Consider the following 13,782-nt stretch of genomic DNA (forward strand, 5'->3'; position numbering starts at 1 on the left):
ATGTGGAAATAGATAAATACAGACATAAATAAATATGTGTAGGAATAAATATATAAATACATTTGTAACAAATGTAGAAATAAAAATGTAAATTTAGGTTAATCTAATTTAATTATACAGCACAGCCAAGTGCCATACACACAGATGCAAATTTTCAGATGCCACACTTTTATGTTTTTTTAAAGAAATTGAAACTTTTCATTAAAATAATTGAATATTTTGTTGAAAAAACAAGCCTATATTCTCTATTTGGCCCTGCAAAATTTACGGTTTGTTCCTTTAATTAGTATCATCCCGCTTATTCACAGCTTATATAATTTTTTGTTGTCTTTAATTATATATTTCTATATTTACAGTGATTTTAATGCAGCTTTTTTTTGTTTTAAGAAGCGAAGGTTTATTTGCAGGCATCTATAAAAGCCTCGCGGAACCAATGCTCTGCTCGGCCAGTTTTCACCGAGCGCATTTCCGGGACGGACACTAACAAAGTATTTAGCAGCTCACCGCGCCTTAGAGCCGTTAATTAATCCCTTCAGAGGCCGGTCGCAGCTCAGTAGCATGCAAAATATGTTAACCATCATCTCCAACGCTCTTTGTCGGATCACTGGCAGGAATGTGGTGAGTGGTCCCGGGTTAACGTCGAGCTGGAGGCCGTTTGCGAGCCGAGCCGGTCCATGCTAACCGCTAGTTAGCCTGGAAACGTTCGGCCTGGGACTGACCTTGTGAGCGGCTAACGTTAGCATGTTCCCTGGCTGGTTTAACTCTTGCTATAAAGTTGCTTAAGAAATATTTTGACGGGATCTATAATGTTCGAGCACGCGTATGATTTATTGGTTTGACGGTAAAACGCAGCTTGTGCACGAGTAGAAGATGTGGAAATGCGGGAACGGCCATTTTAATTTTTAGATTTCTGTGTTTAATCTTAATTTTTTTTTTTTTTTTTTGTTGTCTCTGGTTGTGGTGGTTTGCCTTCCTCAAGCAGAAAAAGAGCTTTCACTGCTGGAGATGCACTGATTTGATCAATATTGGCCGATATCAGCTTTAAAATGCACCCGAAGCATCAATAAAGTGACTATTTTTTTTTCTGCTACTAACAAGGTTAAACTTGGCTTCCACTTGTTATATCACTTTAAATCATTAAACAGGCACTAGATTTAATATTAGGAACTTTAATACTTTTTAACAATAACATTTTGGTGATTTTTTTTTTTTTTTAAGTGAAAAATATCTATTAACATTGATTAATTGAATGTTTATCTTTAAGATAGTCCAAAATGCTCTGTAATCAACTTGTTGCCAATAATTTTAAATATTTTTTAAATTTTAATAATTTCTAATAAATAATAATTTAGTTTATTGACTGGATGTTTCAGCTCTAGAGTATGGGAACATCCTTTACATAAGCACAGTATCCACAGACACAAGGGCCTTGAGGAGAGCTGGTTTTGTTATCTCAGCTGATCCCATGCTTCCATGACAAACAGTTCTACATTAATTTAAGTGGAGAAAACGGAGTGAAGCGGAAGCCATTTTTAACCTTGTTGATATTTTTACTATTTCCCGGACTGAATTTTTCTTCTTGTAGTAGAACAGAGTAACAATGAACAGTGTAAAAGCTACACACTGCTGCATGTGCTTGCATGCTCAGCGAGACAATCACATGTCAGTCGATCAGCAGCTGTAAGTGGATAAATGGCGGATATTGGTTTTGGTAAAAACACATCAGTGCATCCATATTCTCTATGCTTGATATAGTATAGTTGCTTCAGTAGTAGAAGTCATAGCACTGGCAGCAGCATGTGGTGTCGGTGACAACAGGGTCTCCACAGGCATGTTTATTAAAATAATTCTAAATCCTATGCGTGATTTCTTTCAGGCAGGTTTATGCCTGATTTTTACAAACAAACCATGTTTTCGTTATTGAGACATTTCAGAGTCGAGACACTTGATTTCCAGGTGACTGTAGGAACCCTGTTGTTCTTCGGCTTCGTGTTGAACTAGCTGTCACTTTTTCCCTCCTGCCTCCTCTCCCTGTTTGTTCACTCTCGTGCACGCACACACACACACACACTCACAACAATCCCTGTTCATTTCTTGCTTCTCTCCCTCCTCTCCCCCTTTCCCCTCGCCTGAACCCTAGGGAGCCCAAACAGTGTCTGAGGTAAGCAGCTCGTCACTCTGCTGATGTTTGTCTGTAGGCCCGGTCCTACGCCTCCTCCCCTCTGCAGTGATGTTGTTTCCTTAGGAGCTTTTCTAACGTGCTTCTAAACCAGAAAAACTGCTACAGCTAAAATAAATCACCATAAATATCAAAAATGATTTTCCCCATCTGTACAGCTCATTCTCATTTTTAAGTTTTAGGTTTAAATTTCATTTAAAGTTCCCATTCCCAACATGAATCTTGTCCTTTTATTTTCATTTTCTTTATGTATTGAATTTATAAATATAATCACCTATAACTCAGTGATAGCACGGTTCAACCTTGTTACCTGCTTAAAAACTTACCCCAGTTTGAGTTCCTCAAACATGATTTTTATCATGAATTGATTACTGATCCGTCATTTTCGCATTAATCTGATAGAAAATGACGTCACTCTGAAGGTAAATGTTTTAAAATGTTGTGCCAGTCCTGAAGTATCAGCTGAAGTGTAGACACTGTTGGGCCGGCGCACAGTCTCCATGTTTTCCCTCCATGTTTTAGTCTCCAGAAGACAGAAGTCATCATGTCTGTGTCCATTGTTTTCACCTGTAGATGTCTCGTCCTCCTGTAGCCTCTGTAGAGCTGCTCTGGCTTTGCTGTGCTGTGCTGTGCTCTGGTCTGATTGGTTGGCTCCTGTGTTCCCCAGTTGCTGATTGACCTGTCAGAGTACGTCAATCTAACCTCACCGGCGGCGCCTGCCTTGGCAACGACCCAGCGACAACCACCTAAACCACCACCAGTCAGTACTAGAGCATCTGTGGCACAGTTAGTTAGCTCCCAGAACGACGCGCTAGACTCTCCAGTAAGAACACGAGTAGCATCCTCCATGTTTGCCTGTCACTAACGGGGCTGGGAAACAATCTGAATTAAAGGAAAATAACATGTTAAAGAAGCAGTTAGTGGTGATGTCCTTCTATTTCTGGGTAACTGGGTCCTTGTCCCCTCCTTTTCTTTTTCTTCTCCTGAAAAATATATTTAATTACTAACTGAAGATGGAGGTTGAACACCCACATTTCACAGATCAACTGTAAAACCAGGGCTGCAACTAACGATCACCTTCATGTCTCTTGTGAATCGGTCTTTTATTTTTCATTAATCGATTAACTGTTTAATAATAATAAATAATCTGTAGAAGTAGGAAATCAGCTCAAGTAACATGTCAGATGTGTCAGGAGGAAATAAATGGATCCATCACATGTTAGATCAGGTCCTGAGCTCATGAACACCCGTTGTGTTCAGAGTATTCACATAACATTTGTTATTTAACACTGAAAACTGTCTTGTGTTTAAACATGCATGTGGTTACATCATTAACAGAGAATAGTGAAAAGAAATGCCTCATATCTGGCAAATACTTTGGTGAATCATCTCCCTTTATATAACAGCACATTAGCAGTAATGTTGACCAGTGGTTAGAGGAGGAAACGAGCTGCTGTTACTCTCCCTCCCCGTCACTGACCTCCACATTTCACCGCTGTAGTTGCAGTCTAGTCCAGCTTGAACCACCAGAACCGAACCTGATCCCCAGCCTCTCTGCACCCACTAACCCTGCAGCTGCTGCGAAGAGGAGGGCAGGCCTCACGCTGTCTGTGTGGAAGACTGTGTGCTTGTCGTCATGATGATGATGATGATGATGATGATGATGATGATGATGATGATGATGCTGATGCTGCTGCAGTGATTTTATTTTAACCACCGGGGAGCTTGAATAAATGTTCAGTGTGTCCTCTTGTCTGCCAGGGCACCAGAGTCGTGGTCTCCCGCTCCTTCGCTGACTTCACCCCTCAGGCGACCTTTGACATCAAGGTAAGTTCAAACAAAGATCACACAGAGTGTTTTTAATGCAGATTTTGAAGTTTGAACCTGCAGAAGCTGCAAGTCCATGATCACCTGTTTTTCTGTTTAAAATAAAAGTCGATCTATATTTATATTTTTTTCCGCACTGTCCTGGTCAACAGAAATGCGACATGCACCGTCTGGAGGACGGTCCTCCTCTGAAGGCGGAGCTGACTCGGGATCAGGGCTTGCAGTACTACCGCACCATGCAGACTGTGAGGCGCATGGAGCTCAAAGCCGATCAGCTGTACAAACAGAAGATCATCCGAGGCTTCTGTCACCTGTATGATGGACAGGTACGAACACGCTCGCACAGATTACATTTCTGAATAAATGAATGAGATGTGATGAGGTTTGTCTCCACCCACAGGAAGCGTGTGCTGCAGGTATCGAGGCAGCCATCACCCCCTCTGATCACCTGATCACGGCGTACCGCGCCCACGGATACACGTTCACCCGCGGCGTGTCCATCAAAGAGATCCTGGCGGAGCTCACAGGTGAGGGAGGGGTCACAGACTCACACCTTTACAGGCCTGCAGCGGTTCTGGGTTCATCCCTTCACTTTTCTATGTGCCTCCTCAGGTCGTAAAGGGGGCGTGGCCAAAGGCAAAGGAGGTTCAATGCACATGTACGCCCCTCATTTCTATGGAGGCAACGGCATTGTGGGAGCACAGGTACACACACACACGCACACACGCGCACACACACACACATACACACACATGCACACACACACACAGAAGTAATGTCTACAGAAAAGAATATAACTTTATTGTCAGACCTGACAGTTCGTTATTGATTAGATATTGATTGGTTCTGTCATTAATTCTCTCTTGATTTGTATGAAAGCTCAATATGATGAACATAGTTCTCCAGTTCTTCTAAGTTTTCTCTGCTGGTAAATTACCCAGGTTCCTCTGGGAGCAGGTATCGCTCTGGCCTGTCTGTACCAAGGCAACAATCAGATCTGTGTCACGCTCTACGGAGACGGAGCAGCCAATCAGGTAAGACGTAGAAAAAACCTCCTGACCGGAGAGATGCAGCTTTAAATTCACAAACTGTCTTTATTACTTTAGCTCCTAAATATGAATTCCTGACATGTTAATATGGATACATTGCTCAACTGGACCCCTGTCCTCTCTGGATCAATCAGGGTCAGATCTTTGAGTCTTTCAACATGGCCGCCTTGTGGAAGCTGCCGTGTATTTTCATCTGCGAGAACAACAAGTACGGCATGGGGACGTCGGTGGAGAGAGCTTCAGCCAGCACCGACTACTACAAGAGAGGAGACTACATCCCAGGAATCAGAGTGAGACACAAACGCACCACCACAGACACATGAGGCTGCAGATGCTCCTCACTTTGATTTAGGCAGCTCTGTAGTTAAAGAGATCTCACTGTGATCCTGGACTTTGATGATGTCAGATGTGGTTGAACACGGCGGTCTTGGGCCGCAGCTGCAGTGTGTCTGTGGGCCGTACGCTGCAGCTGGCCTGTGTGGACCCAGACTATAACAGGAGGCTGATGATCCGTCCTGGCAGTTGCAGGTGTGAGCATGCATACAGCTGTCTGATGCTCATGTATGATACTGCGCACAAACCACTCGCAGGAAAACCTGTGAACCGAGACTGCTCATTTGTTTGTCTCTGTTTTTTTTTTCAACACTTCCTTATTGTCTTGTGTGTTTCCTCTTCGTAGGTGGATGGGATGGATGTCCTGTGTGTCAGAGAGGCCACCAAATTCGCTGCAGATCACTGCAGATCAGGAAAGGTGAGGAGAACGTCCAGGGTTAAAACGTGTGATGGGTTTACAGTTTCCCCCCTTTTCTCTGTCTCTACAGTCTCACCAGAAAACCTCCCAGAATCCTCTTCACAGCTCCGTCCCCACATCATCCTCCTATTATCACTTCACTGTTTCATGGTGAAGAGACAGAAAAACACGTCCTGAATCTGCTCGACATTTATTTCTTTTCTTTTCCCTGCAGTATCACAGCTCCCATCATTAATCCTCATTATATTCTAGGGCTGCACGATAAGCAAAAAAACCTTCATATTCTGATTATTTTGGCAGATATCAGGATTTCAGTTCGACTGGTTGTTTTCTGTTCTTGTACCAAACACACATATTCCTTTTACATCGGTTTTCAATCATTTTCAGATTAATTGTGCAGCTTCGCCTGTAACAGACCCATAATTTTAGACATTGTTCACGATGTAGCTCCAATTCTGAGAGAATTATTTACAGATTTTATCCAGTGCACACAGATGTGAGACAGCTGTGAGGGGTTATGAGGGTCCACAGCACAGTGTGTGTGTGTGTGTGTGTGTGTGGAATGACCTGTTGTGTGTTTTCAGGGTCCCATTATAATGGAGCTGCAGACCTACCGTTACCATGGGCACAGCATGAGTGACCCCGGGGTCAGGTGAGCTATCTTTAACACTGTGACTTGATTCTGTTATTTCTTCTCTTTAATTTAGTCTCTGCTTCACCTTCATCCACACAGTCATTTCCTCCCTTTTCTCCTGTTATTAACTAATTACTCGACCGTCCCTGAGTGACCAGGTGAGAAAGGTTTTCTCTCACAAAAGACTCAGAGGTTTTGTATGAATCAGCAGACAAGGTGACGTCACTGGAAAATCTAAGTAAACTAATGAAATTAACTGTTTGTGAATCTTTTTCGTTCTGAAATTTCTAACGGCTCATATTATCGCTCATCAGGTGTCATCAGTCACCTGTAACACATAGCTTGCTTCCTTCCTGTTAATGATGATGTTTCTAAAGTGGAAAAAGCTGCGTTGGTTTATTTATTCAAAGTGTCATGTGACCTCCTGCAGCTACCGCACTCGTGAGGAGATCCAGGAGGTTCGCAGTAAGAGCGACCCCATCTCCTTGCTGAAGGAGCGCATGCTCACCAACAACATGGCGTCTGTGGAGGAGTTCAAGGTGAGTCCAGTCAGACTACAGTCCACATGACGAGAGCGAGCAGATCCAAACATCACTCCACGATGACAGAACCTCAGTATCAAACATCTGTTGTTCTTCATGACACTGCTCTGGTTGATGTTGCACCTCTGACATTTACAGCATAAATATTAAATCATAGTTTCATCAATAACTTTCAAAATAATAGTTTTAATCTGTTTATATTAATTGTGTTACTGCCTCAGCTCAGTTTGTTTTTCACCGTCCTCTGAGCTCCACAGAGACGTGCAGTAGATTTTGCACAAACACATTGGGCACTTGACAACCCACAAATACCACAAGTGTTGGTATCGACACAGGCCGCCTGAACTCTGACCCTGATACGATTAAACCACTGGTGCTCATGCTGACGGGAAATGGAAACTTACTAGTGCGACGTTTGACTAGAAAGAAGAATACAACATTCATCGTGTAGCTGCACACTTGGATCACTCTGGGACTTCACTGTTAACAAGATGCATTAAGTTCCAGCTTACACTCGTGGAAACTGTCCCTTTGTCATTTCTCGTTTTAAAAAGAAATAGAAAAGAAAAATTCCCCGTCAGAATTTCTTGAGAAGATCTGTGGAGGATGTTGACACAGCAGGAGATATTCTTAGAAGAAACTCCAACATGATGTAAATGGAAATGCTGAACCACAGAGGCACCTACACATTTATATGAACTCATATCTGACCTCGCATCGTTTCTCTTTTGGCTCGAATCGTTATCTGAATGATAAACGGGCAGAACTCAGCAAACAAAAGAAGAACATCTCTGATCTGACGCCGGTCGTGTTTTATTCCACTGACGAGGGAGAAATTTAAAACGTGTGTGTGTGTGTGTGTGTGTGTGTGTGTGTGTGTGTGTGTGTGTGTGAGAGAAAAGGTTCTGTTACCTGAAGGGATATTTGACATGATTCAGACGGAGCAGATGTCTGAGGATTCATCGTTGGCTGCTTTTGGTTTATTGACTTTAGTAAAACATAAATACAGGTGAACTTATCAAATAAAAACATTAGATTCAAACATTAATCTCTCTTATATAAAACAATTCTATCAGCACATGAATTAAGTCTCTAAACAATAAACTCATGTTCCTTCATTTTAGCCAAAAACGCAACATGAAGATTTTCTTACTTTCTTCTGTAAATTAAAACCAGCTGAGTTGATGCTCAAATGTTTCACTAACGAAATCTGTCCGAGCTAAAAACCGTCACTGACGTTCAGTTGAACGCCTGATGGTCACATGTCTGAAATAACTGGATGATCCAGTTATTCCAGTGTCATCAGGAAAGTGTGTTAACAGTTTAATGTCGTCTGTCATCTACAGTGTGAGAATGTATTGATCCTTCACTCCAGTAACCAGCACCAGTGCAGTTTTGGGAGAAATGTTAATTCATGTGTTTGACAAGTTATTAAATATGTTTGATACTGAACGTGTCAGTAAAACGTTCAGACACCTGAACATGTGATCTGCAGCTTTATGGTTCTGTTCAGACTCTCAGCTCTTTGTTAAAGTCAGAAAGATCCTGGTTTGGTTTATTACAGGAAAAAGTTCAATGACTTCAGACAGTATTTATTTACATTGAACCAAAACCAAATCAAAACAGCTTCTGGTGCTTAAACCACAGACAGGACACGGACACGGCAACGTCTCCTCAGTTTCAAACAATAAAAACTCCGTCTGGTTCAGATCAGGTTTTCATTTAAAAATAAATAAATAAATGAGCCGTCAGTGTTTTTTAATACAAATTTCTCTCCTGTCAGGAAATTGACATCGAGATCCGAAAGCAGGTGGAGGACGCAGCTCAGTTTGCCACATCAGACCCAGAGCCGCCGCTGGAGGAGCTGTGCAACCACATCTTCTCCAACAGCCCGCCGCTGGAGGTCCGCGGGACGCACCCCTGGGCCAAACTCAAGTCCATCAGCTAGACTCGCACCTCACACACCCAAAGAATAACGTGTACACACCGACCTTCTAACCTTCAGTACTAAACACGGCCCTTTCACTGCTCCACAAATATCCAGAAACGATCAGCACCTCCTCCCTCGACTTTAGAGCTCAGCATTCCTGCACCTTAATGGGACTCAGCTTTGACCTGAAACCTGTCAGTGTTATTTATTTATAGTTTTATATAGAAATATTTAAGATTTATTCCTCGTCTGTATGTTTGTTCTGCTCTGTGCTGCCGTATATCTGACCAGTCGGTGTTGTATTTCATCATCAAGCCGGAGACTGTTTGAAAATGAGAAGATGAGCCATTCCTCTGAGCGCGCTGTCTGTACTTAAAAGGTTTTATTTACAGCAGGGCTGCACAATATACGCACAAAGGTTAAGTTTCACATTTTAAACTTTCTTTTCCCATTGTGACATGTCTGATATGAATTACCTCCATGTTTATCCAGCGTTCTGCAGGTGTTTTTTAAGCTTTTAAAAGTGCGGGAAAGTGGGATGAATACGTGCAGAAGGTGTTTGAAACATTTTCCAACTGTGGGAAATTCAATTATAAGGTTACAGTTTTTTTTAAAGCAATCAATCACTTGCTGAGTGTTGTGACTTTCTTCAGACCTCTTTGCTTTTGTGAAAACATTTTTAAAAACGCTACAGAGCAAGATGAGCTATGACTTTAAAGGTCTGTGTGTGTGTGTTTATGGAGTTAAAGGAATTAACCATGTGATGTGAGTTTTAAGATGATGCTGAGCAGAGCTGTCCGCCAATATTTTAACAGGAGATCACTACCCTAAGATAAATATTGTGCCGTCAGCTGATGCTTTTATTCAGAGCGGTTACAGTGGCAAAGCAGGAAACTACTGACCCGACCCTTCAAACATGAACCAGCTGCTTCACTTCACACAAACAACCCAGAGTGATCTCTACATGTGAGACAGATGTTTAAACCTCAGACTCCAGTTGTTGCATTAAAAGATGGAAGAAGCTCATGTTTGAAGAATAGATGCACTCCCAATATAGTTTTAGTTTTTTACAGTTTTCAGGACTTGAATTTAAGGAGAATTAAGTCTCTGCTACATGTAAAGATGCACTTCAAGCTGTGTTACACTTATTTCCTGCTCCTATTTTCAGACTCTGACCGTGAGCTTGTACAGATATGAAGCTTTACTTGACTCTTTGTGTGTATGTTGAGCTGAAAGACTGTTTGGCTTTAAAATAAATACAGAAATAAATTGGGAGATAAAACGTTTGTTTCTTGTGTCTGTATTTTTTTTTAAGTCTCACCAGAAGTTGAGTTTCTTAGCAAATATAAAATGAGCACAAAAAGATATGATTAAGTTGTCGGAGACCTCACAGCTGACAGTGAGACGCTTTTAATTTTTAAAAGAAGCTATTTGGATATGAAGCAGTATGATTTTGGTGATAATATTACCAACCATTTAATCAAAAATTTAACTTAAAATGTGTAAAAAAAAAAAAAAAATAAAGAAAATTGACATTGAACCATGTGAGTTTTGTTTTCCTCCTCCTTCCACTGTGTGTCACCACCAGACTTTAGATGCAGCTTTATTTATTTATCCGCTGTCATGGAAACCAAACGGCACAGTGAGGAACAGCAGGTTGATCTAATGGGAAGTTTTATTACTATAATCCTTTATGGGCAGTTAATGAAAATCTTCCCCTTCAGTTGTCACACAGTGATGCACTAACACATAATGTGCTCATCTGCCTGGTCATTTTATGTCTCTTTATTTAATTATGTGTCTCTTTGTGGTAATTGTTGGTCTCTCTGGTAATTGTTTTGTGTGTCTGTACGGTTGACTTTAGTGTCTTTGTGTTAATTTTTCATCTCTTTTGTCGTCTTGAGTGTTTGTGGTTGTTTTGTGTCAAACAGGAAATTTTACTTTTTACATTTCAGTTGTTTAAACAGCTTTCTTACTGTTTGACTGAAAGATTATGTCAGAAGCTGGTTTTATCAATAACGACAAGAAAAGACAGGTTTTGAATTTGTATATAAATATTTTTGGATATTATATTTATACCAAATGATTTTGCTTTTTTTTTTGTCAGAAATTATGAAATGATCGTGAATCTTATTTTCTCTATTAATAGAAATTCAGGATAAAATCAAAGCCAAAGTGGTTGTAAGTTTACTTTTCTTATTACCTAAGGATGCCGCCTCCTGACGTGACGCAGGCGTGACGCAGCAGTCTGACGGACAGGTAAGCCGACACCGGCCGCCATATTGGGAAACAACGGAAATGAGAGAGAGAGAGAGAGAGAGAGAGAGAAAGAGAGGGAGAGGAGCAGATAGAGAGATAACTCGTGTGTTGAGTCAATCAGTTTCCGAAAAAGGGCGTCCGCCTCTCTCTGCCTTTCTCATGTTTGTCTCTCCGGAGGAAGGGGCGGTCTGAGCGCCACAGCAGATCCGGAATCAGCCCGTGTTCCCTCGGCTCGGCTCGGCTCGATCGGTCGGTCAGTCAGTCGGTCGGTTGGCGGACTCCGCGGCGGTTTATGTTCCAGCCGACACAGACACGAGCGCGAGGACGGGAGCTTTAAAAAAACAAAACAAAAAAAAACAAAAACATTTAAAAAGAAGAGAAAAAAGAAAGAAAGAAAGAAAGAAAGAAAGAAAGAAAGGCTGGACTGAAAGTGTCGACCGAGGGGACGGACGACAAACCGGAGCAGAAAAAGAGGAATAAAAAAGGAGAAGAAGAAGAAGAAGCAGAAGAAGAAGAAGAAGAAGAAGAAGAAGAAGTAGAGGGAGGAGGAGAAGAAGGGAAAGATGCCCCTGGCTCAGTTGGCGGATCCCTGGCAGAAGATGCCTCTGGGGGGGACGGCGGGAGAGGTGAGACGGTCACATTCAAACACACCTGGAGACTGTGACTGACACATGAGAGACTTTGACTCTGGCTGCAGTAACTAGCTGAGATACAAACATTAGCATACAACACATTCACGTCTCCTGTACATCATTATTACCAGCTGCAGCCCCCTTCTCTTAAAGACACTGCATGTGATTTAAAAATACAGCTTAAATCATTCTTAAGAACCACAGTGATGCTCTGTGTAGAAGTTAATTAATACTATAGATAATATGAAGTAGCATCGTGTCAGTGTAAACTAACACACATGTGCTAAAAGTCTCTATATGGGTGTAATAGCCGTGTTAAGTTGCTAAGCTGTGAGGTTGAAACGCTTATTTAAAGTACAGAAATGTGACAGGACAGTTGGTGACAATTAGATTAGATGATTATCAACAGCTGCAGCCACACTTTAAGGTCCTGTAAAGACAGTACAGCAACCCCCAAAAACAAGAAAATGACAATTAGATTAGATTAATTAACACTAAATTTGATTAAAATACACTATAAAGCATCATAATATCACTCTGAGTACGCAAAAATGCTGCAATACTTTCTATAGAAGTGTTAGTAGTAGTATTACAGGACACACAGATACAGGACCAAATATGTGTATGTATAATAGATTCGATTATTATTGCCTATTTGAGGACATTATAGTGACAAATTAATACACAAACATATTAAAGTAGTGTTACAGGACACACAGATACTGTAAAATACCAGATATCTGCTTGTAAATGTGATAGAAGTAGAAATATATGACAGTATGGTTAATGTTAGTAGATTAGCTACCCTTTAAACTCCTTTGAGGACATTGTAGTGACTTCATATTTATACACAAACATAAAAAGTAAAGTAAAAGAATATAAGAGTAAAGGATAAACTGACTTTAATCTAAATAGTGAGGTTGAAAATGCCATAAATCGTAGTCTCATTCTCAGCTCGAGTGTGACTCATTATAAATCAGCTCTTCTAAGTCACCTTAAAGTCCCTATTAGATGATGATGACAGCAGCAGCCATGCTTTAAGCTTCTGTGGGGACATCACAGTGACACCAGATTAGATTATTAAAAACACAGCACACTATCTCAAGGGTACAAGTGTACTGCTGTGAGACTGCTGTACAAGTGTTAAAGTAATATTACAGCAGACACAAATACATCAGGAACCACAATACCACTACGAACTACAGAATATGTCACTTCTGTGTGCAGCATAAGAGCATATAGAGACTTTAAATGATGTCATGTAAACCGCCAGCAGCAGCTTCAGCGACCGTTTAATCTGCTGTAAGGACGTTAAAGTGACACCAAATGTGATTAAAAAGCTGCATAAACCAACACGCTGCGATACTGAATGGAAGTAGCATCACGGGAGACACACAAACCGTAACCTACCGTAGTAAGGCTATAAACTGTGCAACACATTTGTATTTTAAAAGTCAATTTAAACTTGTGCTTTCATATTTGTGTGTCCTGTAACAGTACATGAATCCTTGTAGCACTATAATGTGCTTATTTATTAACCCTAACCCTAAACACATTTAATAACTGGTGTTAGTATTTTCAATCGCTTATGTTTTGTTAATCATGTAGTCTATAAATGATCAGAAAATGAAAGATGTGAAGAAGAAGCTGTGTGTTTTTCTCTCTTGCTTTTCTCTTCAGTTTAGTCGCTCGAGCGTGATAATGTTTGGCATGTTTGCCTGACAAATCAATTAGATAGTGACCTTGTAAAAACAAGCTTCAAATGATGCCGTATGTGAATAGAAGCGCCCTAAGGTGAAGTCACTTCGTAGTGGTTTTGATTTGATGTGATTTACATTGGGATTTATTTTTTTTGGTGTAACACAAAAACATCAGTCGCTGCAAATCGACAAAGTGAAAGTGTGGGATTCATGTGGTGCAGAGACGTCTTTGTCTCCAACGCTGAGATACGAGACTGAAACAAAAACAGCTCCTGTGTG

At 41.0% G+C, this 13,782-nt stretch overlaps 2 protein-coding genes across 7 annotated transcripts in view; both read left to right on the forward strand.

Moving 5' to 3' along the window:
- The first annotated feature begins 454 nt into the window (after positions 1-454).
- On the forward strand, positions 455-10,198 carry pdha1b (pyruvate dehydrogenase E1 subunit alpha 1b). 5 transcript variants are annotated; one of them, XM_056364773.1, is made up of 13 exons: positions 455-618; positions 2,141-2,161; positions 2,847-3,002; positions 3,941-4,006; positions 4,159-4,332; positions 4,407-4,533; positions 4,619-4,710; positions 4,948-5,040; positions 5,190-5,345; positions 5,735-5,806; positions 6,391-6,458; positions 6,871-6,979; positions 8,766-10,198. In XM_056364773.1, the coding sequence occupies exons 1-13, from the start codon at positions 559-561 to the stop codon at positions 8,928-8,930; spliced, it is 1,359 nt and encodes a 452-aa protein (XP_056220748.1). In that variant the 5' UTR covers positions 455-558; the 3' UTR covers positions 8,931-10,198. The 5 variants fall into 5 exon arrangements, with proteins under 5 accessions (XP_056220748.1, XP_056220749.1, XP_056220750.1 ...); XM_056364774.1 differs by lacking the exon at positions 2,141-2,161; XM_056364775.1 differs by lacking the exon at positions 2,847-3,002 and having other exon boundaries at positions 456-618.
- Positions 10,199-11,185: 987 nt separating this feature from the next.
- rps6ka3b (ribosomal protein S6 kinase, polypeptide 3b) overlaps positions 11,186-13,782 on the forward strand; it is a 47,279-nt gene continuing 44,682 nt past the window's right edge. For both annotated transcript variants that reach the window (XM_056364854.1, XM_056364855.1), the window contains exon 1: positions 11,186-11,797. In XM_056364854.1, the coding sequence (XP_056220829.1) occupies positions 11,735-11,797 (63 nt within the window). In that variant the 5' untranslated portion in view covers positions 11,186-11,734. The remainder of the gene's footprint in view (positions 11,798-13,782) is intronic.

The sequence above is a fragment of the Seriola aureovittata genome, chromosome 20, assembly GCF_021018895.1.
Source record: "Seriola aureovittata isolate HTS-2021-v1 ecotype China chromosome 20, ASM2101889v1, whole genome shotgun sequence".
Classification (NCBI taxonomy): domain Eukaryota; kingdom Metazoa; phylum Chordata; class Actinopteri; order Carangiformes; family Carangidae; genus Seriola; species Seriola aureovittata.

Excerpts from the sequence above, each read along its gene's own strand:
- pdha1b (XM_056364773.1), top strand. The coding sequence starts at position 559 with ATGCAAAATATGTTAACCATCATCTCCAACGCTCTTTGTCGGATCACT. Across the intron at positions 4,534-4,618 it reads GATCCTGGCGGAGCTCACAG|GTCGTAAAGGGGGCGTGGCC; the intron begins GTGAGGGAGGGG and ends GTGCCTCCTCAG. Across the intron at positions 5,346-5,734 it reads ACTACATCCCAGGAATCAGA|GTGGATGGGATGGATGTCCT; the intron begins GTGAGACACAAA and ends TCCTCTTCGTAG.